This window comes from Pristiophorus japonicus, chromosome 15, assembly GCF_044704955.1.
Source record: "Pristiophorus japonicus isolate sPriJap1 chromosome 15, sPriJap1.hap1, whole genome shotgun sequence".
In the NCBI taxonomy this organism is placed as follows: Eukaryota; Metazoa; Chordata; class Chondrichthyes; family Pristiophoridae; genus Pristiophorus; species Pristiophorus japonicus.
Window position 1 is genome coordinate 180,002,622 of NC_091991.1, and position 25,582 is coordinate 180,028,203.

Genomic DNA, 25,582 nt, shown 5'->3' on the forward strand with positions numbered 1-25,582 from the left:
TCCTGCTCCTATTTCTTATGTTCTTATGAGGGCTTCTGTCTGTACTACTCTTTCAGGTAGTGAGTTCCAGACCCCCACCATCCTCTGGGTGAAAATATTTCTCCTCAACTCCCCTCTAATCCTTCTACCAATTACTTTAAATCTATTCTCCTGGTTATTGACCTCTCAGCTAAAAGAAATAGGTCCTTTCTATCCACTCTATCTTACGCCCCTCATCATTTAATACTCCTCAATTAAATCTTCTCTCTGCCTCCTCGGTTCCAAAGAAAACTAGCCCAAAACGGGCAGCTGATCTGATATCACCCATTTTACACCATCACCCAAAGTCAAAATTCCCCCTTCTGTTTGATTTACTGTGGAAAAGTGAGTATTCTGAGGAATTTAATGCCTAAAATTACAAAACTATTTGGCACTGAGCTAATTTAATTTTGTTAGGTTCAGAAAAGATAAATATTAGAAGTAGTCCATTTCCTAAATGAGCAATAGGTGAGCTAGTAAGAGACATGTTTATCAGTACAGCGAAAGGAAACAACCCTTTATCCAGGGGCAGTGGTGGGATCATGCAACCTGAGGCCTGGAGTGGAATCGGTGAGAGGAGACCTGTGCAATTAATAGCTCATCCCTGATCATTTGGGCAACTGTTTTTATATTACTGATTTTAAGCATGATCATACGTGTGCAGATTTAACACCACATTAACCAGCTTTTAGTATCGTAGGACTGGATTTTCGACTTTCATGGTTTTTCGGCGAAAACAGTAGCAATATGTGAAACTTGCCATGTTTGCTGTGTTACCGTTTTTAGCCCGAACGTTTGGCCTTTATGTCTGCGCCAGGGGTTCATTGGTAAGGGAGGTGTTACACACTCGTTCACGGCGCAAAAACGCAAGTTTCGACAACTTTAGTCCGGGGGGCGGGAGCGCAGCGAGAGAGGCCTTGGGAGGGGGGAAAAACATTCCAAAAACATTTACAAGACCCGTAACTAAATAATCGCTGCAAAAAAATTTAAAGATAAAAACTTATCTTTTTTGCAGGTTTTCTTACTTTCTGCTGCTGGCAGGGCTGTCACTGTTCTGGGCGCAGTGTACGGATTGGAACAGTGCCGAAAGTCTGTTGTAAACGCAATCCGCATTGTTGCATGTTGGTGCACCTCTTCCCAGCAGTACTTGAAAGCTCCATTGCAAACAGGTACCCGAGGATCCCGTCCGGGCTTTGTGACCGGGTTTTCGTCGCGGAGGATCGAATCGCGGCAAAAACCTGGTTGCAAAGCTCGCGAGAATCCGTCCCGTTGTCTAGGAAAATGTAGGGGCCAAAAAACCAAACCTTTGCACAAGGCCTTATCAGGGAAATACTGCCCCACCCGACCTGCTTCAGAAATGCTCCTTCTGGCTTCTGATTCAGGTGACGTGACCGTCACTAGTTCGAATTCTGTTAATCATCCAGTCTGTCATGTATTCAACCAGCATTGTAACCCATGTATAAACTGACCGAAGTTGTACACCGTGAGAACACTGACCACTAGGTGGAAGACACTCCTAACCTGGACCTTCAGGTATAAAAGGGGAAGCTCCACACACCTTCATCACTTGAGTGCTAAGGAATAAAGGACAGGTCACAGACTGACCTTCTTGCAAGCATGGGCCTCATGTGCATTTATACCATGTAGTAAGGACGTATCAATGGCGACAAGAACTGGGATTTAAACCACGCGAGCATGGCCACTAGCAGAACAGACGAGAGGTACTGTGTTAAGGAATGGTTGGGACAGAGATTCAACATTATTAAAGCAGCACACAGTTCTCCAGGCAGACAAGGGCAGTCAGGCATGCCCCAACATGTCGTTGAACCCAGAGGTAGAGTTCAACAGAGAAAATGGCAAGCTGAACAGCGATTCACGCCATTGCAAGGGACAATGCGGCCAGTAATGGGGCAATCAACATCTGTTAATGGTGCACTCAAGGACAATAACGGGCAATCAGGGACGATTGACTGGCAAGGGACCTTTTGTTTCAAACCGCAACTCATGCTGGAGGCGTGGAGGCATACATTCAGCCGGAGTTTGCAGAGATGAGCAAAATACCTGCAGAAATTGCAGAAATGGACACTGGGGGAAATCGCTGGAAGCTAAAGTTCAGCGAGTTCATGTGGAGCACGTATACAGTTCATACACCAGGACGCCACCGATAATGATGAAAGTGCTCCTCAATGGCATCCCAGTATCAATGGAGTTAGACACGGGTGCTAGCCAGTCCCTGATGGGCATCAAACAGTTCGAAAAGTTGTGGGCATCCAAGGCCAGGAGGCCAAAATTATCGCCGATTGACGCACAGTTACGGACTTACACAAAGCAGCTCATTCCGGTGCTAGACAGCGCCACGGTAGTTGTGACCCACAAAGATTCGGAGAACAGGTTGCCACTCTGGATTGTCCCAGGGGACGGTCCCGCACTACTGGGGAGGAGTTGGCTTGCTGTCATGAACTGGAAATAGGGCGATGTCAATGCAATTTCCTCTGTGGAGCGAGTATCATGCTCACAGGTCCTGGACAAATTTGACTCATTATTTCAACCCGGCATCGGCACTTTCATGGGGGCCAAGGTAGTGATTCACATAAACCCGGACGCCAGACCAGTACACCACAATGCCAGAGCGGTGCCGTACGTGATGCGGGAAAAGATAGAAGGCGAATTGGACCGCCTGCTGAGGGAAGGCATCATCTCGCCAGTCGAATTCAGTGACTGGGCGAGCCCGATTGTGCCGGTGCTCAAGGCAGATGGGTCGGTCAGGATATGTGACGATTACAAGGCCACTATCAATCGGGTGTCACTTCAAGACCAGTACCCGCTACCGAGAGTGGAGAACCTCTTTGCGACGCTATCCGGTGGCAAACTTTTTTCAAAATTGAGCCTGACCTCAGCTTACATGACCCAGGAGCTGGCGAGTGAGTCAAAGAAGCTGACCACCATCACGACACACAAGGGGTTGTTTGAGTACAACAGATGTCCGTTCGGGATTCGCTCGGCCGCCGCGATCTTCCAACGAAATATGGAAAGCCGCCTCAAGTCGATTCCAGGGACGGTGGTTTTTCAGGGCGACATCCTCATTACGGGTTACGATACTGAAGAACACCTCCACAACCTGACTGGACCGGGTAGGTCTGCGACTGAAAAAGGCGAAGTGCGTCTTCCTAGCTCCAAATGTAGAATTCCTGGGGATGAGCGTAGCAGCAGACGGGATCAGCCCTACTGCATCCAAGACGGAAGCGATCCAGAGAGCACCCAGACCCCATAACACGACGGAGCTGCGTTCGTTCCTGGGGCTCCTGAACTATTTTGTTAACTTTCTTCCCAAATTGAGCACGCTGCTAGAGCCGCTACACGTGCTCGTACGCAAAGGTCACGAATGGGTCTGTGGGGGACAGCCAGGAAAGGGCTTTTAATAGAGCATGCAATTTGTTATGTTCCAACAATCTGTTAACGCTATATGACCCATGTAAGAAACTTGTGTTAACGTGCGATGCGTCGTCCTATGGTGTCGGGTGTGTGTTGCAGCATGTCAATGCCAAGGGTCAGTTACAGCCGGTAGCTTATGCCTCCAGGTGTCTGTCCCAGGCAGAAAGGGGCTACGGGATGGTAGAAAAGGAGGCGCTCGCATGTGTATATGCAGTAAAGAAAATGCACCAGTACCTGTTTGGCAGGAAATTTGAGCTGGAGACAGATCACAAACCCCTAACGTCCCTTTTGGCCGACAACAAGGCCATAAATGCAAACGCATCAGCCCGCATACAGAGGTGGGCACTCACGTTAGCTGCCTATGACTACACAATTCGGCACAGACCGGGCACCGAAAACTGCGCCGATGCACTCAGCAGGCTCCCACTAGCCACCACTGAGGGGGCTACCGAGCATGGTGCTGAGATGGTCATGGCTGTTGAAGCTTTCGGAAGCGAAGGCTCACCCGTGACAGCCCGTCAGATTAAAGTCTGGACAAATAGAGACCCGCTATTGTCTCTAGTCAAGAAATGTGTCCTGAATGGGGTCTGGGCAGCCACGTACAGGGCATGCCCTGAGAAATTTAAACCATTTCACAGGCGCAAGGATGAACTCTCGATTCAGGCCAATTGCCTACTGTGGGGAAACCGTGTAGTCATACCCCAGATGGGCAGAGAGGTGTTCATCAGAAAACTCCACAATGGGCACCCGGGCATTGTCACGATGAAGGCAATTGCCAGGTCACACGTTTGGTGGCCAGGGATAGACGCAGATCTGGAACTTTGTGTTCGCAGGTGCAACACGTGTGCCCAGCTGGGCCATGCGCCCAGGGAAGCCCCCCTTAGCCCCTGGCCATGGCCCGCCAAGCCTTGGTCACGCATCCATGTGGACTACGCAGGTCCTTTCATGGGGAAAATGTTTTTGGTTGTAGTAGACGCCTACTCCAAATGGATTGAGTGTGACATTTTAAATTCAAGCACATCCTCTGCCACGGTAGAAAGTCTACGGGCAATGTTCGCCGCCCACGGTTTACCGGACATCTTGGTCAGCGACAATGGCCCGAGCTTCACGAGCACTGAATTCCAGGACTTCATGGCAGGCAATAGAATTAACCGTGTTAGAATGGCACCGTTCAAGCCGGCCTCAAACGGCCAGACAGAACGAGCAGTGCAGATAATCAAACAGGGGATGCTCAGATTCCAAGGGGGTTCCCTACAAACCCGCTTATCACGCCTCCTGTTGGCCTATAGATCCCGACCACACTCGCTCACAGGGGTTCCACCCGCAGAGCTACTAATGAAAAGGACGCTCAAAACCCGATTATCCCTTATACACCCCACCATGAAAGAAATTGTCGAGAGCAGGCGCCAGTCACAATATGACTACCATGACAGGAATGCGAGGGCGCGATGTATTGATGTAAATGATCCTGTTTTTGTCCTCAACTACGCTGCAGGGCCCAAATGGCTCGCAGGCACTGTGGTTGCCAAAGAGGGAAATAGGATTCTGGTAGTTAAACTTATCAATGGACAAATCTGCCGCAAACATGTGAATCAAACAAAAAGGAGGTTCAGCAACCCCACAGAAGAAGCAGAGGAAGAACACGATATAGAGTTCACTCCACCACAGGTGACCGAACACCGGAACCAAAGGGAGGAGAGCCCAGTCACTGTGGGCAGTCCGGACAGGCCTGAGGCACTGCAAACAGCAGACACTCAGGCCAGTGCCCAACAACCGGAGCCCCAACTCAGGCGCTCTACAAGGGAGCGTAAACCACCAGAGAGACTTAACCTGTGATCCCAATAAAACTTTGGGGGGGGGAGGTGATGTCATATATTCAACCAGCATTGTAACCCATGTATAATCTGACCTAAGTTGTACACCGTGAGAACAATGACCACTAGGTGGGAGATACTCCTAACCTGGACCTTCAGGTATAAAAGGGGAAGCTCCACCAACCTTCATCACTTGAGTGCTAAGGAATAAAGGACAGGTCACAGACTGACCTTGCAAGCATGGGCCTCGTGTGCATTTATACTGTGTAGTAAGGACGTATCACAGTCCAAAATAGGAATTAGACATTAAAGTGGGAGCAGATTTGGCGAATAATGTACTTTTGTTGCTGGGCATTCTCTGATCGGCAGATAAAGTGCAAGTTGTGGGGAGTGTGAGCAGTTTGAAACCGTATCCCTAGCTCCAGGTCACTCAAACACTATCTGTTGCTCTGCTTGTTTATAGAGCTGACATTGTAACTCTATACCTGTTTGTTTACCTCTCTACATTCCTTCAGTTGACCATTTTTAAAGTTCTCTGTTCCAGAAAGCACTCAAATGTTTTCACCTTTTCTTTAGTGTAGTGTCAATCAAATAGTCCAGTGGAACTTGAAATTATTTGAAAGATATAAATATTACAAAGGCTTTATTAAAGAGGAGAATGACTGTTTGCCAAGTCAGATCCTGCTTGTATTCACTTGAATAAGAATGTTGAAACTTCCTGGATATTCACTTGAAAGAATAATCCTGCTGAAAGGCAGCAGGGGAGGGAGTTCAGAATCTGCTTCTCTTGGCATTGTAGCAGTTGGGAAGGACTTCCATCTGCCACTTTGACTCTACCACAACTGTGACCCATTTTCCTGGGTCAGGGCTGAACTGACTGGCAGGATTCCCCATCACCAAAAGGGGGAGCCCATCACTGCCACTGCAGCACCTGTGGACTCTGGACCTTACAGCAAATCAACATTTTGCTTTTTAGGTCTTGGCTGAGGCATAAAAAGGTTGGTGCCTGGGAATGAGAATAGGCCTGTCCCTCCATGCCGTGATAACAGAGGCTAACTCCTCTGTCCTAGGATCTACCACCAACTTTCTTCTGGCAGTCCCCACAATTGACCGAGAAAGCGGCAGTAAGCAGAGAAATGGGATGGTTTGTTGGGCTTTGGACGGGAATGCTGAGGTAGGCCTCATTGCCTAATTTTCCCTATTTTATGTTGATTTCAAGTGAGGTAGTGGAGGAAGATCCAACCCAGTTTCTTTAAATGTATGCTACTGTGTAAAGAATGGAAGAACAACTGACTTGATTTATATAACCGCTTTCAGAACCTCTGGCCATCCCAAAGCACTTTTCAGCCAATTAAGTACTTTTGAGGTGTAGTCACTATTGTAATGTGGAAAACACAGCCAAATTGCGCACAGCAAGGTCCCACAAACAGCAATGCGATAATGACCAGATAATCTGTTTTAGCTATACGGCCCCTCAAACCTACTCCACATTCAATAAGATCATGGCTGATCTTCTGCCTCAACTCCACTTTCCTGCCCTATCCCCCGAGGTTTTGCACTCCAGTCTCTGGAGTGGGACTTGAATTCACATAATATATTGCATTGTTTTCCCAATGATGGTGGATATGAGAATGTAGGTGTACTAGAGGAAGATATCAAACAAATGTTCCAGATAACTGTAGGAAAATAATTGGTACTGAAAAATTTAGTAGCGCTCAAAGTTGATAAGTCGCTGGACCCTGATGTCTGCACCCAGGGTGTTGAAGGAAGTCAGATAGGAGATAGCAGAGCCTATTGCCACCATTACTCAATCTTAGATATGCATATCATGCCAGGACGGTAACCAAGGGCGCTATGGACTAGTTAGTCTAACATCAGTTGTCAGCAAGCTCTTAGAATCCATAACTAGAGATCAAATTAGTGAGTGTTTAGAAATGTGTGGATTAATAAAGGGCAGCTGGCATGGATTTATTGATTTTGATTTTTCTACTCTGTGAAGTGCTTTACAACAACTACTAGATTAAAGATGTTTTAAAGTGCATGTTCTTCTTGTAACTGTCTCTTTGGCAGTGGGCTTTGGGAAAAAAAAATAGGCTTGCAAGATTTTAAGCTATAATTTCTGCCTTGGTCGGAGCAGTGGAGAGGAATTTGGGGCAGGACCCATTTCTGATGTAAAGTTGTGCCAGGGGAGGGCATTGCTTCCACCTGCTCCCTCCATGTTGATGTCATGATTGGAGGCAGGACTGGCAGAGAGACCGCCTCCCCCAGAAATCCACCAGTCCCTCCCAGCAAATGGCCAGCAGACATGAATGATGCCGACATTCTTATCGTGTAAGTCAGTAGGACGTACAGCAGTCATTCTCGGAGAGATCGATTGTCATTATTGAAGTGGCAAATCAACAGTGAAGCAAGGCAGCACTACAATTTTACCATCAGCCATTTTGGCCAAACCTCCCCCCTCCCCCCCCCCCCCCCCCCCCACCTCCCAATAGAATGACAAGGTGTGGTTTCATAATTCTCCTACCATGGGCTGACTTTCCAGGGAGATTTGTGCAAGTGCCTGCCACCTTTATGCAAATGCTTCCATCCTTGGGATTTGGGACATGGCCATCTCCAGGGCAGACTGGCGGGAGAAAGTCCCGCTCCAGAATCTTTATCCTTTATCTTTGAGTGACGATTGTGCACATTTGCATTATATTTATAGGCACAGAGGCAGCAAATGTATTTGTCTCATCTGTAATCATTATTTTTGAACTATTGAACAGTTGATTGATTGAATTGTGAGTTTGTCAGCTCTGTAAATAGCTTTGACTGCCAATATTTAGCTCAACCCTGTTCTGCCTTTTGATGATCCTGATTTAGTTCATTCTTGCCTTGATTATGCATGTCACTGCCTTTGTGTATCTTTATCCTGCTTGAAATTCAATGCTATGCAAAGCTTCAGAGCTCTGGTTCATAAAATCCTGCAACTCTCCCCAACATATGAGAATTGAGATCCTTTGTTGCAGTGCATAGCCTGTAAGCCCCTGTGTTTTACAGCCACTGATGCACCGACAATCTCAACAGTTAGAAATTCAGCATCTCCTAGTTCCCTGGCAGCTCCTACACAAGGGCGTCCACCTGCCCCATCCTCTTCCTTGTTCCTTCTGTACAAGGAACTGGGTTTAAATCCTTCTTGAATCTTGCTGTAATGCAATAAAATCCAATTTAAATCTAGCAGCATTCTGATTTATTTGTAGCCTTTTAAATTTCAGATGAAATGCAAATTTTAATTGCTGTGTGGCATCTGAGTTTTAAAATTCTAGCATACACACTGGTGTGCCATTTAGAGAGCTGTGTTAATCCCATCAATACTGAATGGATTTATTAATAATTAAATTCTGAGCAACGCCTTCAAAAGCATGCAATGAGAAGAAGTAATGTGATACTGCTTGATGCATTTGAACTTCTAACAGAATCTTTGATCATAAAAATTAACACACCCACTTAGTTGCGCACCTGCAGCAAATTCAGCTTCCAGCCATATGTTTTCATTTTAACTAAAGGCTACACAATGACAGTGGAGGTGCTGATGTCACAACAGGGGTGATGCAGTGGTAGCTGATTATTATCAACCGCTTCCAATCTCTCATTACAAGACATCCCCTTCTACCACCCGTGGACTGGTCCTGTCAGAAGCTCCAGTTTATTTTTTTATGAGAGTCAAACCAGTTTTTCTTTTTGAAGGTGCTTCCTCCCCCGATGACATAGTTTCACAGATCTACAATAGCCCAGAGTGAACAGTGTGCTGCTGGTTCTAAATCAGTGATTTATTTCTTCAGCTCAATATTGGCAAAACCAAGAGCATCTTGTTCGGCCTCATCATCAACCCTACTTCCCAGCTGCCAAATCCGTCCCCACTTCTGGTTCCCGTTCAAGCTCAACCTGATGATGTGCAGCCTCACTGTCCTGCCTTACCCTGATCTTAGTTTCAATTCCGCATCCAGTTCATCACCAAGACTGCCTATTTTCATCTTCGAGACTTTGCCCATCGCCATCTTCACCTCACCCCCACTGTTGCTGCAACACTCATCCATGCCTCTGCCACCTTTTGAGATCAACTTCTCTAACCACTTCCTTGCCAGCCTCCTAAACTCAACTCATCTAGGACTCTGCTACTCGCATCCTATCCCACTTATCGCCTCTCTTTGACCTGCACTGGCTCCTTTCCCTCAGCATATCAGCTTAAAAATCCATGTATTCATCTACAAAACCTTTCACTGCATCAACCTGCTCCAGCTATATGTTCCTTCTTGCACCTTCTGCTAATCTAACACTGGCCTACTGTGTGTTTCCTATCCCTCCATTCTACCATTGGTGCCGCAGCCTGGAAGTCTCCTCCAACCTCTCCATCTTGCTTCATCTCTCTCCTCTCCAAAAACCTACCTCTTCAACCAACTTTTAGCCAACTTATCTAGTTCCTCGCCGACTCTTGTTTCAGTCTGACCCTGAACCATGAAGAGCCTTGGATTGATTTTGTTACATGAAATGAGCTCATTAAATTCAAATTTGGTTGTTCCAGTGAGATACAATGAAGGGCTGAAGAATGAAAGAATACTGGGGAAGGAAGTATGATCCAAGCTTTTACAGCTGTGCAACAAATTGGCAAGGGGTAGTTTTCTGTGTTGAACCAGGAGAGGTGGGCATGATTAGAAGTGAGGGGAAACTCATTCTAAATATAACTTTAGGAACCATATCTACGCATTCAACTTGTTAAACTATGACATACACTGCCACCCAGCACAGGGATTGCAGGTTCAGTGGAAACATTCAGAACATAAATGGTTTCCTGATCAAACAGGATTTGTAGGGATATGAGTTTGTTGCTAAGTCAGGAGGGAACGGGTATGTGAACCTAAGTGACCAGAATGGTTGAGTGGCTCTTCCTTAGAATCATGCAGTAATACATCACAGAAGGAGGCCATTCAGCCCATCGAGTCTGCGTCTGCTCTGAGCAATCTAGTGAGTCGCAATCCCCTGCACTTTTCCCATGTTCCTGCAATTTGTTCTCAAAATATTTATCTAATTCCCTTTTGAAAGCTACTATTGAATGTCATGTTTTTCAGAAGTATGGATTATGTTGTGACCCATTAAATTCGAATGTAATTAGATATTTTGAAATCGAAGTCAATTTAAACTGCTGCCTGTAATTACCAGAACAGAAAAAATGGCTGAGTGTTAGTAGCTGTTGGAAAGTCACTCTGATGTAAACTTCCTAAAACACAACAACGTTGTGCCTTTAACATAGTAAAATGTCCCAAGGCGCTTCACAGGAGTATTATAAGAAAAAAAAAATTGACACCAAGGAGAAATTAGAGCAGATGACCAAAAGCTTTGTCAACGAGGTAGGTTTTAAGGAGGAAAGAGAGACGGAGACGTTTAGGGAGTTAATTCCAGAACTTAGGGCCGAGGCAACAGAAGGCACAGCCACCAATGGTTGAGCGATTATAATCCGGGATGGACCAGAGGACAGAATTAGAGGAGTGCAGACTTCTTGGGGAGGGGAGGGGGGGTGCTGGATAAGATTAGAGATAGGGAGGGGCGAAGCTATGGAGGGATTTGAAAACAAGGATGAGAATTTTGAAATCGAGGCGTAATGAGTGAATGGGACTTGGTGGGAGTTAGGACAAATTTTGGATGTCTTCAAGTTTAAGTAGGATAGGACGTGAGCGGCCAGTCAGGAGTGCATTGGAATAGTCAAGTCTAGAGATAACAAAGGCAAGGATGAGGGTTTCATCAGCGGATGAGCTGAGGCAGTTGCGGAGACGGTCGATGTTACAGAAGTGGAAATAGTGGTTCAGTAGAGCACCACAGGCACAGAGATTGTGGAGTGTGGCTAAATTTGGCTGCCACCAATTATTCCCGTGGCAGGTGGAACAACTCTATTATTCAACTTTTGCTCCATGAAGAGCTGCAGAGTTAACCGATTTTCAAAACAAAATCACTTTGTGGAATTGGATGCTGCAGACTTACAGAATTTGTACACGGCATAAACTACAGGAATATTTTAGCTGCAATCATTTTTGCTTCATCACCGACACGGCTTCCCCTTCCCATGTTGGATGTCACCCTCCAGCTAAGAAGGTGAGCAGACAATCTACTCCAAGTCCCCTAGCAGTACATATGGCTGTAGCCAACCGTAGGATTTTAGGACCCCCACCTCTTGCCCTCCCCAATGAGGTTAGTCAGTGGGTGAGACCCTACCCAGAACTAGTAAAAACGTGATATCAGCTACTGGGCATCCTGCAGTATCTCACCCAAGTGGCTGTTACAATCTTTCACCATAAAGGTTAGTAGGGTATTTAATCTTGGGGAGTACCAAAGCTGAGCCCAATCCTGGCCTCACTTGAGGTCCACACACATGCACTTTCAGCAGGGCTTGATAGATAGCAATCAGGAGCAGGAACCCTGGCTGATTTACCACTTCACAGCCCAGGGGAGGGGGCTGAGGCTAAATGTAGCAACCATACAGCCAAACATCTGAGATTATGTAGTTCAGCACAGATTGGGGATGGGATGTAAAACCATTTAGTCTGTGCGGCTCAGCTATTACTGGGTAAATTCACTGACCCACCATCAAAACCATTTTTAAATCACTTCAAGTATTGAAAACATCATGAATATGCCACATTAAAACCGACCGAGTCAATAGTAACTAAATCATATCATATGTGATCCCAGGGAGGATATAACAATGCACACTGAGTATTCCCACTCAAGGTTTAGATATGAATGTGGATTAAATGTAGTACAATGTGCTTATCAACATCTCTGCCACATACACCCGTACACTGGGTTGATTCTCTGACTCAGCTGATGGCAGCAAGCCTTGGGCACCACGAGCTCATATCAGAAATTCCAGGTCACACTACTAGTAGGGTCAATCTACTGTAAGTAATACATGTGATGTGGCTGTAGCCAGCATTAGGATTTTGCCCCCCACCCCAAAAACCATTTGGGCAGAATTTACCGTGTGTTTCTCGTGGATGAGGCTCCTCACTGGCAGCGTGGCGTCAGAAAGTTACCCCTAGTGTGTTCAATCCTCAGTTAGTATACACAACAGGACTAATTTTCTGATATTGTGGATCAGGTGGGAGCCTCACCCACAAGGAGTACAGTGTCAGAAAATTACCCTTAATGTATAAATAAAGGAGTTAGATGTGGCCCTTACGGCTAAAGGGATCAAGGAGTATGGTGAGAAAGCAGGAATGGGGTACTAAAGTTGCATGATCAGCCATGATCATTTTGAATGGTGGTGCAGGCTTGAAGCGCCGAATAGCCTACCCCGTACCTATTTTCTATGTTTCTATAATCCACAATTGTACATAGTCCCATTATCGTTGCATACTATGCTTCATTTTCATTTATACATATTCCATATTCTTCTGACATTTTGTTTCCTCTCAAACTCAATTGCTATTTTAATGTGGGCTGGTACAAAATCCCCATCCCATTATGAAATGAATAATTCTAAAATTGTGACCCATAATTTGTTTTTCCCCACATATTGCTCCAACCTGCTGGAAGTTATCTGCTTCTTCACTCCATTGCTCATTGATTCCCTCTTAATTTTGCCCAAACCTCAATTTTGAAGAATTGCAAATAATGAAGGGGCAGAATAGTTCTGATGTGATGACAGTAGAACAGCACAGCTTGTCTCAAACAGGGCAAGTCTCAAGGTGTGGACAAGAATGGACCATCCCTCCCCTTTTAAGGTACATCAGATCATGTACAAGATGGCAAGTGACACAATGTCAAGGTGAAACAGGCTGCCATCTTCTGTGGCAATAATGAAGAACTACTTTTATGCGATAATATATTATCAGTGATTCATTTTGACAGCAAAGCCTAGAAACGGCATATTAACGGATAGATATTGAATGTGTTTGTGTGACGTTCCTTTCTCCCCTATTGCAATGGAGGTACTGATCTATTTTAATTGAATGAGCTACCTCCAGTGTTAAAATGGCAAACAACGAAATATATAAATGTGTTAAGCACCAGTCCATGAATCTCACCAGTAATAACTTATAGGCTCAGAACAATATAGTAATGAAACAAATTGAAACAAGAGCCAAGAAACATTATTTTGCTATAAATGTCTACCACAATGTAATTTGTTCACCATTATAGCTCCCTGGGGCATAATTTTTGCGCAATGTACAGAATTGTAGATTTTTACAGCACAGAAGGAGGCTATTCGATCCAGTGCTCCTGTGCCAGCTTCCAGAAAGAGCTATCCAGTCAGTCCTTTTTTCCATGTCCGTTTAAATTTCATTTTTATCAAATAATCAAAAATTATTTTAAAAACTATATTATTCCAAAATGCCAAAAAGTGCGCCAAAAGATCAAAAATCTAAATTTTCTGTGAGGCACAATTTCAGATCACCTAGAAAATGAACCCCATACAGGATGGACAAAAACAGAAAGAATAAACTTACATTTATATAATGTATTTCACATCTTCAGGCTATCCCAAACCACTTTACAACCAATGAAATATATTTTTTAAGTGGTCTCTATTGTAATGTAGGAAACGCAGCAGCCAATTTGGGCACAGATGGTCCCACAAACAGCAATGAGATAATGACCAAATAATCTGTTTGTGATTTTGGTTGAGGGATAACTATTGGCCAGGACACCGGGGAGAACTCCCCTACCCAAGTAATATAATGGGATCTTTTATGTTCACCTGAGAAGGCAGACAGGGCCTCAGTTTAACCTTCCATTTGAAAAACAGCATCTCCGACAGTGCAGCACTCCCTCTATACTGCCACTGGAATGTCAGCCTAGATTATGTGCTCAAGTCTCTGGAGTAGTGCTTGAACCCAGAACTTGCTGACTCCGAGGCAAGAGTGCTACTCACTGAGCCAAGGCTGACACCATACAGTATAAGCTACATACTTCTAAAAATGAACACTAGCCCACAGGATCAATCCACTCTATCCTCAGAATGTTTTATTCTTCGCTACTGTAATAATATCTTTACCCTGTGCTGTTTTCCCATTTATTTCTGCTTTGCCTGGTTGATTGGATTTTGTTAATGTTTTAATTAACTCTGTTGCTGAACTGATGATCTCTCATTGTTTTCATTTTCTATCCAGTATTTCCCATTACAGTTGCTCTGCAAGACTACTCTTCCTCCTCCCTCAGTTCCTGTTTATTTAACATGTCTATTCTCTTTAGTCTGTCCTTTTGCTAACCTGCCAGTTTCCTTGGCCCAATTCTTTCACAGTTCTTACAGGTGTCTCCTCTGACTATGTACTGTCAGACGTGGAGCTTCTCTGAATTGGGAGCAGCCCATGGCCATAGGTTTTCAGGTACCTAAGGGTAGCGCTGAAGCGAGCATCAGTAATTACACAAGAGAAGCCCATGGTGATTTAAAAGCTAGTTGTTCACCCCACTGCCCATAGTTGTGTTTCAGAATTTGCACTGGTTTGAGCCAATCTTCTTCTTTCAAATTTTTCAATTTGTCATTGCAATTATTCTTTGATTTCAACCCACTGATAGACATGACATTCATCGTACATGGAATCATATACACAGCACATTGTGGTACATGTTGTAGAATATACAACATATAGTATATACACAGTGCATTATGTAGTATACACAGTACATGGTAAATTCACAGTACATTGTAGTACATGGTATAGAATACGCAGTATGTTGTGTTATAGCATATACCGCAATGTTTCCTCTATCTCTGAGGAATTGTTTGACCATGACCAGCTTTCCCTTAAAGACCTGGCTGAGGTCAGAAACATGTACTACATGTACCTTCATACCATACCACAATGTACTGTGTACCAATTATCACAATATACAGTGTATACTGCACCATGTTCCCACAGTGTACCCAGCATGCTGTACAATGTACTACATAGTACCATGTATATTATATAGCCTGCCACACTGTAAAGTTTATATTATACCATCTGCCACAATGCAACATGTATAGTATACCACGTATCACAATGTACAGGTACATTATACCTTGTGCTGCAATATGCATGGATATTATAGTCTGTTAAACTTGTCAGACATAACTTGACTTTTACTAATCTGTGCTGGCTGTTCTTCATTAACCTATGTCTTTCTAAGTTTTAAATTTATCCCATTTTATAGCCTCTAGAAGCTTACCCAATATTGGTGTTAGGTTGACTGATTTATAATTATCTGGTTCATCGCTTTCTCCCTTTCTGACTAGAGGTATTAAATTGGCAACCTTCCAATCCCCTGGCACAGCTTCCATATCCAAGGAGGCTTGATAAATTATGGACGGAACCTCTATTGGCTTCCCACAGCAGTAGTGAGAGATTCTCTCCGTAAACCTAAACCCAAAAGAATTTTTACTGTTCCTCGTTAAACTGCCCTTGTGAAATTTAGTGAGTTAATTTTAAATTTCCCATTCATGATAAGGAAGTCGATGATTCTGTCTGGTTGTGAGAGGTAAGTGGAAGGTGCTGAAAGCACAGAGTAACTACATGTGAAATATGATTGCTGTTGCATCCATTAATCATTGTGTCAATATTCCATGGCATTGTCTTGCAGAATGTTTTTGTTCTCTTCACCTGCTGAGATCTGGGGGCCGAAATTGCCCTCCGCCTGAAACGAGCCGCACCTACCGCTGATGAAGTGTTCCGACCGTCCCAATGCATGGGGCGGCCAAACCGCTTTAAACTCTGCAGCCACTTTAGTGGCAAACACTCGGCCACCTGGGAGAGTTTCAGCCAGGTCAGCGGCCTGGCACCCAAGAGGGTTCGGCCAGGCTGCCTGTTGGTGGCTCAGCCGAAACCGCAACCATTATTGTTAGCCCGACCTGGCAGTCGGCCGACAAAAAAAAATAACATGGCATCACCAGTAATGCCAGCTCCTCTTTTTTAAAAATGTTTTTATTAAGAACTAATTGGTTTATTAACAAAGGTTTAACAATCACACTACACATTACCAGTTCATCCACTAGGCTTATAACTGCATACCTCATTGTGGATGACCTAGATTCAACTCCAGCTCCTCTTTAAAGGCAGCCGCACCACCAAGCCACACAAAGGGAACCGACAGCAAAAGCTGTCAGGGGCACCAACCGGGGGCGGCGCCGCTCCTGCAGGGCAATTTCGGGAAGGGGTCGCCGCCGGTCGGTTAGGGGTCGGCGCATGCACGCCACGGCAGGAAAACGGGCGGAGCGATCCCCAACACCGCTCCAAACCTGAGCAAGGGCAATTTAAAAAATGGCAGCCCCTCCACGTAGACTCGGCCATTCCGTACCTTATAGAAAGGCAATTTTGGCCCCCCATGTGTTCCAGGTGTTGGATCTGGCTATTGTTTCTGTTCTGTTTGATAGGAGTGTCTTTAATATTGTGCAATAACCATCTTATTCTAAAATCTATCTTGTCCAATACTCTTCTTGTGCGACATCCTTATTATGCCACACCCTCCTTTATCAGTACTGTACTTGTGTGATACCTTTTTTCTCAAATTCCTTCTCGAGTTTCTGCCCTCGTAATCGTCTCCATCTACTTCAACCTTTACCTCTGTAACATTGTCAACCTCCGCCATTACCTCAACCCATCGACTGCTGAAATCTTCATCGATGCCTTTGTTACCTTCAGACTCTATTACTCCAATGCTCTCCTGGATGACCTCCCATCCTCCACCCTCCATAAACATGAGCTGATCCAGAACTCTGCTACCTGTGCCCTATCCTGCACCAAGTCCCACTTGTCCATCATCCCTATCTTTGCTGACCTACATTGGCTGCCAGTCATTCCCCCAATGCCTTAGATTTAAAATTTTCATCATGGTGTTTAGCTGAGTGATAACAGTTTCGCCTGTGTCAGAAGGTTACGAGTCCAAGCCCCATTCCAGAGACTTGAGCGCATAATCTAGGCTGATACTTCACTGCAGGACTCAGTCAGTACTGAATTGTTGAAGGGGCTGTCTTTTGGATGCAATGTTAAACCGAGGCCCCATCTGACCCCTCGGGTGGGCGTAAACGATCCAATGGCATCATTCGAAGAAGAGCAGGGACTTCTTCCAGTGTCAACATTTATCCTTCAACCAACAACACCAAAACAGGGTATCTGGTTATTAATTTCATTGATGTTTGTGGGACCTTGCTGTGTGAAATTTGTCTGCTGAGTTTCTCTACAGTGAGTACATTTCAAAGATACTTCATTGGCTGTAAAGTGCTTTGGAATGTCGGGAATGGTGCAAGTTCTTTCTTTCACATCTATCAAATGCCCACCGGGGTTCTCCAGCGGAAGGTCGATAGAACCCCTTGGAAATGGTATAAATGGCTGTTTATACCATTTCCCAAAGGGTTACACTGATCTTCTATGAAAGTAACACCAGGAGATCAGGAGAACCCCTCGGAATTTTAGGATCAGTGTTCACCCAGTGAGGTCATAAAGATGTATGGAATAGAAAATGGACACATCAGTTTGCTGCCTTTGGAGAACTCTTCTGAGATTGGGAACATGGCACATTGAGTGAGAAATGCTGTGGCTGAAAATCTATGGGCTGTGACCTCAGCAGTTTTTCTGGGATTGCACTCACTGGCACCCTCCAACTCAGACCCCACTGGAGTTTGCGAGCTCATTTACATGGGTTGGGGGCACCTTCACCATTACAGGTGCATCTCAAGATGGTACTTGTAGATGCATCTTGGAGATGGTACGCACTGCAGCCACGGTGTGCCGGTGATGGAGGGAGTGAATGTTTAAGGTGATGGATCGGGTGCCAATCAAGCGGGCTGCTATGTCCTGGATAGTCTCTTGAGTGTTATTGAAGCTGCACTCATCCAGGCAAGTGGAGAGTATTCCATCACACTCCTGACTTGTGCCTTGTAGATGGTGGAAAGGCTTTGGGAAGTCAGGAAGTGAGATACTCGCCGCAGAATACCCAGCCTCTGATCCGCTCTTGTAGCCACAGTATTTATGTGGCTGGTCCAGTTAAGTTTCTGGTCAATGGTGATCCCCAGGATGTTGAAAGTGGTGGATTTGGCGATGGTAATGCTGTTGCATGTCAAGGGGTGGTGGTTAGACTCGCTTGTTAGAGATAGTTATTGCCTGGCAATTGTGTGCCATGAATGTTACTTGCCACTTATCAGCCCAAGCCTGCATGCGGGCATGGACTGCTTTATTATCTGAGGAGTAGCGAAAAGAACTCAAGACTGCAATCATCAGCAAACATCCCCACATCTGACCTTATGAGTTACAGCATGAGTTTGACGGCATAGCCAAGGAAATTTGGCTCCACAAGGTTTACTTTGTATCTAGCCTGTGCTGTACCTTCCCTGTTTGGTGGGACAGTATAGAGGAAGCTTTACTCTAAATCTAACCCCGTGCTGTACATAGAAACATAGAAAATAGGTGCAGGAGTAGGTCATTCGGCCCTTCTAGCCTGCACCGCCATTCAATGAGTTCATCGCTGAACATGCAACTTCAGTACCCCATTCCTGCTTTCTCGCCATACCCCTTGATCCCTCTAGTAGTAAGGACTTCATCTAACTCCTTTTTGAATATATTTAGTGAATTGGCCTCAACAACTTTCTGTGGTAGAGAATTCCACAGGTTCACCACTCTGGGTGAAGAAGTTTCTCCTCATCTCGGTCCCAAAATGGCTTACCCCTTATCCTTCGACTGTGACCCCTGGTTCTGGACTTCCCCAACATTGGGAACATTCTCCCTGCATCTAACCTGTCTGAACCCATCAGAATTTTAAACGTTTCTATGAGGTCCCCTCTCATTCTTCTGAACTCCAGTGAATACAAGCCCAGTTGATCCAGTCTTTCTTGATAGGTCAGTCCCACCATCCCGGGAATCAGTCTGGTGAACCTTCGCTGCACTCCCTCAACAGCAAGAATGTCCTTCCTCAAGTTAGGAGACTGTACAAAACTGTACACAATACTCCAGGTGTGGCCTCACCAAGGCCCTGTACAACTGTAGCAACACCTCCCTGCCCCTGTACTCAAATCCCCTCGCTATGAAGGCCAACATGCCATTTGCTTTCTTAACCGCCTGCTGTACCTGCATGCCAACCTTCAATGACTGATGTACCATGACACCCAGGTCTCGTTGCACCTCCCCTTTTCCTAATCTGTCACCTTTCAGATAATAGTCTGTCTCTCTGTTTTTACCACCAAAGTGGATAACCTCACATTTATCCACATTATACTTCATCTGCCATGCATTTGCCCACTCACCTAACTTATCCAAGTCACTCTGCAGCCTCATAGCAGCATCCTCGCAGCTCACACTGCCACCCAACTTAGTGTCATCCGCAAATTTGGAGATACTACATTTAATCCCCTCGTCTAAATCATTAATGTACAGTGTAAACAGCTGGGGCCCCAGCACAGAACCTTGCGGTACCCCACTAGTCACTGCCTGCCATTCTGAAAAGTCCCCATTTACTCCTACTCTTTGCTTCCTGTCTGACAACCAGTTCTCAATCCATGTCAGCACACTACCTCCAATCCCATGTGCTTTAACTTTGCACATTAATCTCTTGTGTGGGACCTTGTCGAAAGCCTTCTGAAAGTCCAAATATACCACATCAACTGGTTCTCCCTTGTCCACTCTACTGGAAACATCCTCAAAAAATTCCAGAAGATTTGTCAAGCATGATTTCCCTTTCACAAATCCATGCTGACTTGGACCTATCATATTACCTCTTTCCAAACGCACTGCTATGACATCCTTAATAATTGATTCCATCATTTTACCCACTACCGATGTCAGGCTGACTGGTCTATAATTCCCTATTTTCTCTCTCCCTCCTTTTTTAAAAAGTGGGGTTACATTGGCTACCCTCCACTCGATAGGAACTGATCCAGAGTCAATGGAATGTTCGAAAATGACTGTCAATGCATCCGCTATTTCCAAGGCCACCTCATTAAGTACTCTGGGATGCAGTCCATCAGACCCTGGGGATTTATCAGCCTTCAATCCCTACAATTTCCCGACTAATAAGGATTTCCCTCAGTTCCTCCTCCTTCCTAGACCCTCTGACCCCTTTTATATCCGGAAGGTTGTTTGTGTCCTCCTTAGTGAATACCGAACCAAAGTACTTGTTCAATTGGTCTGCCATTTCTTTGTTCCCCGTTATGACTTCCCCTGATTCTGACTGCAGGGGACCTACGTTTGTCTTTACTAACCTTTTTCTATTTACATATCTATAGAAACTTTTGCAATCCGTCTTAATGTTCTCTGCAAGCTTCTTCTCGTACTCCATTTTCCCTGCCCTAATCAAACCCTTTGTCCTCCTCTGCTGAGTTCTAAATTTCTCCCAATCCCCAGGTTCGCTGCTATTTCTGGCCAATTTGTATGCCACTTCCTTGGCTTTAATACTATTCCTGATTTCCCTTGATAGCCACGGTTGAGCCACCTTCCCTTTTTTATTTTTACGCCAGACAGGAATGTACAATTGTTGTAGTTCATCCATGCGGTCTCTAAATGTCTGCCATTGCCCATCCACAGTCAACCCCTTAAGTATCATTCGCCAATCTATCCTAGCCAATTCACGCCTCATATCTTCAAAGTTACCCTTCTTTAAGTTCTGGACCATGGTCTCTGAATTAACTGTTTCATTCTCCATCCCAATATAGAATTCCACCATATTATGGTCACTCTTCCCCAAGGGGCCTCGCACAACGAGATTGCTAATTAATCCTCTCTCATTACACAACACCAAGTCTAAGATGGCCTCCCCCCTAGTTGGTTCCTCGACATATTGGTCTAGAAAACCATCCCTTATGTACTCCAGGCAATCCTCCTCCACCGTATTGCTTCCAGTTTGGTTAGCCCAATCTATGTGCATATTAAAGTCACCCATTATAACTGCTGCACCTTTATTGCATGCACCCCTAATTTCCCGTTTGATGCCCTCCCCAACATCACTACTACTGTTTGGAGGTCTGTACACAACTCCCACTAACATTTTTTGCCCTTTGGTGTTCTGCAGCTCTACCCATATAGATTCCACATCATCCAAGCTAATGTCCTTCCTAACTATTGTATTAATCTCCTCTTTAACCAGCAATGCTACCCCACCTCCTTTTCCTTTTATTCTATCCTTCCTAAATGTTGAATACCCCTGGATGTTGAGTTCCCAGCCCTGATCATCCTGGAGCCACGTCTCTGTAATCCCAATCACGTCATATTTGTTAACATCTATTTGCACAGTTAATTCATCCACCTTATTACGGATACTCCTTGCATTAAGACACAAAGCCTTCAGGCTTGTTTTTTTAACACCCTTTGTCCTTTTAGAATTTTGCTGTACAGTGGCCCTTTTTGTTCTATGCCTTGTGTTTCTCTGCCCTCCACTTTTCCTCATCTCCTTTCTGTCTTTTGCTTTTGTCTCCTTTTTGTTTCCCTCTGTCTCCCTGCATTGGTTCCCATCCCCCTTCCATATTAGTTTAACTCCTCCCTAACAACACTAGCAAACACTCCCCCTAGGACATTGGTTCCGGTCCTGCCCAGGTGCAGACCATCCGGTTTGTACTGGTCCCACCTCCCCCAGAACCGGTTCCAATGCCCCAGGAATTTGAATCCCTCCCTGCTGCACCACTGCTCAAGCCACGTATTCATCTGCGCTATCCTGCGATTCCTACTCTGACTAGCACGTGGCACTGGTAGCAATCCCGAGATTACTACTTTTGAGGTCCTACTTTTTAATTTAGCTCCTAGCTCCTTAAATTCGTTTCGTAGGATCTCATACCTTTTTTTAACCTATATCGTTGGTACCAATGTGCACCACGACAACTGGCTGTTTTCCCTCCCTTTTTAGAATGTCCTGCACCCGCTCCGAGACATCCTTGACCCTTGCACTAGGGAGGCAACATACCATCTTGGAGTCTCGGTTGCGGCCGCAGAAACGCCTATCTATATCCCTCACAATTGAATCCCCTATCACTATCGCTCTCCCACTCTTTTTCCTGCCCTCCTGTGCAACAGAGCCAGCCACGTTGCCATGAACTTGGCTGCTGCTGCCCTCCCCTGATGAGTCATCCCACTCAACAGTACTCAAAGCAGTGTATCTGTTTTGCAGGGGGATGACCACAGGGGACCCCTGCATTACCTTCCTTGCACTACTCTTCCTGCTGGTCTTCCATTCCCTAGCTGGCTGTGGACTCTTCTCCTGCGGTAAGACCAACTCGCTACACGTGCTACTCACGTCATTCTCAGCGTCGTGGATGCTCCAGAGTGAATCCACCCTCAGCTCCAATTCCGCAACACGGTCCGTCAGGAGCTGGAGGCGGTTACACTTCCTGCAGATGTAGTCGTCAGAGACACCGGAAGTGTCCCTGAGTTCCCACATGGTACAGGAGGAGCATATCACGTGACCGAGCTCTCCTGCCATGACTTAACCCTTAGATACACTTAAATTGGTGACAACACTGTTAACAGGTTACTTACTGATATAAAAAAGAAAAAGAAAAACTACTTGCCCTGGGAGTGTTTGATGGGACAGTGTAGAGGGAGCTTTACTCTGTATCTAACCTCATGCTGTACCTTCCCTGAGACTGTTTGATGGGACAGTGTAGAGGGAGCTTTACTCTGTATCTAACCCCGTGCTGTATCTGCCCTGGGAGTGTTTGATGGGACAGTGTAGAGGGAGCTTTACTCTGCATCTAACCTCGTGCTGTACCTTCCCTGAGACTGTTTGATGGGACAGTGTAGAGGGAGCTTTATTCTGTATCTAACCCCGTGCTGTATCTGCCCTGGGAGTGTTTGATGGGAAAGTGTAGAGGGAGCTTTATTCTGTATCTAACCCCGTGCTGTATCTGCCCTGGGTGTCTGATGCTGATACAGGGTGCACAAAGTGGAGAGAGTTCCATTATTTAGCACAGACATTCCTGACCATGTATTCAAATTCCATCTTAAAAATATTTTGGAAATTTTCATATAACCACACAACTGAATAACCTCTTGAATGAAACCATTGCCCATCATTGCTTAGCACCTTCAGGCAAGATGGTGAGGAAAGGGAAGAATAAAAGGCAGCTCCTTATTGCTTGTACTTAAAACTGAGCTTTGCAGTGGTAAGTAAGACAATGGCATAAGGAACCCTCCCCTTGGCAGCAGTTTATTCTCAGGTTACTCCTGGAAGGTTTGGTTCAAATCGAATACATCTGATGAAGTGGCTGGTGGTCCAGGGGCGGTGAATGCATGTTGTTGATAATGTCATTATCCCCGGCTCTCTGAGCGCTGTTTAAAGGCTGACAGGCACAATCATTACTTCAGCTCGATTAAATGATTCACTTCAGTTTTAATTGAGCTCTCACTAAGAGGAGCCATTATTCCAGGCACTTTATTTAGCAAAGATATTCTGGATGTTTCTGTTGGTGTTCAATGTTAGCTTGTACGTTAAAAGGTTAAACTAAAGATTGAGCAAAGCTTAACAATGCAAGTAAAATTCGTTTTGTATTCGGGCAAGGAAGAGGTGCAGTATATTTTCTTATGGGCTGTGTTCCATTTCTCACCTTCCCTCTCTCCCACTTTTGCAATCTTTGGGGGCAATTTTCATCATCAGATGTAAGTCAATTCTAATTTGGTCTACTTTCTGACTTGCCTGAATCCCAAATGCTAATCACACGCCGTTATCTGCTCTAATCCCATTGGTTGGTTGGTGTGTTTTGGTTGGTTGGTGTGTTTTGGTTGGTTGGTGTGTTTTGGTTGGTATGTTTTGGTTGGTGTGTTTTGGTTGGTTGATTGGTGTGTTTTGGTTGGTGTGTTCTGGTTAGTTGGTATGCATTCATTGGTTACTTTGTTCTGGTTGGTTGGTATTTAATTTGACTGATTATATTCTATGTTCTCATTTACAGTTTGCTCTTTTGTAGTCCACAAACGATGCCATGAATTTGTCACCTTCTCCTGCCCAGGTGCAGATACGGGACCTGCCTCTGAGGTAAGAACTTTCTGTCCATGCTCAAAGGCTTCAAGTATATTCACTGATGATCGTGCAGGAGTGGGTGTGTCAGTAGTTTTATCGATGCTGAACTGTATCTTGCTGGGTTGATGGGAATTATGCAGATGTTTAAAGGGGTATGTGAGCATAGGATTGAGCAAGGTGCATTAACAGAATGTGAGGATTTTAGAAACCAGTATCAGTGATGGGCTGGGTTGGGTTGTGGATATTTGATATATATTGTCAGTAGCATTTGGGTTGTAGAGATCATTGTGGGGGTGTGTGGAAGCTTGAGGATGGAGTATCCATTTGGAGATAACTCAGTAATTTAATCTCCATTGCCTTTGGAACCTGACCTTAATCTTCCTTCCCTGCCAAGAAGGCCACCACTGCCTGTTCCATTCCACCACATATAAATGGCTGTAGAAAGGTGGAACCCAGGCTCCTGCCCAATTTCCTTTGCTGCCGCTACCATTTCCAGGAGATGGGTGTCGGTAGGCCCTCGATCATTGCTCAGAAGGAGAGTGCCTAGTAAAGCCCCCCCCTAAATCATTCAGTTAAAAAGTTACTGCAATCTTCGGGGTTCTTCTGCCCTCTTTGAAGCCGCCCTCTCCTCTTCTGGTGCTTTGTCCTCCTGCTCCATCAGAAACGGACTCCCTCCTAGTGATATAGATCCTGCTGAGCCCCTCTGCATTGTTCAGGAGCCCTGGCCCAGAAATCAGGTAGGGGAGGTTCATGATTTGGTCGGGCAGAGGTCATGCTTCAACCCGCTTGCGATGAGATTAGGAAAATTCAGGATAGTATGTTGTGAGTGTGCCACGATGTTTTCCTCTTACGATATGCTATAAGATGACTGCCTACTGCTATTTAAGGTGATGGGGTTTTGGTTACTAAAGCCCCTGGCAATGTTTACAGATTATGCCCACAACTCCCTTTTGTTCCTAAAGCAATCTCATAAATGTTGTTTTTGAGTGCACTGCCTCTTTTTAATAAAAAAAAGATGCAGATCATTTTTTTAAAAACCTGTTATATAATTGGCCTGGTGAGCCATGGAGATTTGCCTTTTGTTTCTCATTTTCTTACAAGAAAGGCGTGTTTATCCCCATTGATGCTGAGCATTGACATTCTCCCTGACTGGCTCAGCAATGGCTTCATAAAATGGTTAGATGAGGTTTACTGGACATGATGAGGTAAACATGTGGACCACAACTGGCGGGTGGAGTGAGTGGGTGGGATGGTGCACATTTCCCGTTCTGTTCTGCAGTGCTTCCCTGGGAGATGCCCACGCACTGTTTACTCACTGCAATAACGCAAAATTAAATAATCTCAAACTGCAGAAATCTCCTGGCTCTCTCTCAAATTTG

At 45.1% G+C, this 25,582-nt stretch overlaps 1 protein-coding gene across 3 annotated transcripts in view; it reads left to right on the forward strand.

The window, feature by feature from the left end:
* The window catches only part of LOC139281292 (protein kinase C beta type), a 387,614-nt gene that overhangs the window by 161,066 nt on the left and 200,966 nt on the right, over positions 1-25,582 (forward strand). For 2 of the 3 annotated variants that reach the window (XM_070901419.1, XM_070901416.1), the window contains exon 3: positions 24,136-24,218. In XM_070901419.1, the coding sequence (XP_070757520.1) occupies positions 24,136-24,218 (83 nt within the window). Of the gene's footprint in view, positions 1-22,358; positions 22,454-24,135; positions 24,219-25,582 lie in introns of all 3 variants that reach the window. The other variant, XM_070901417.1, reaches the window with a different exon arrangement.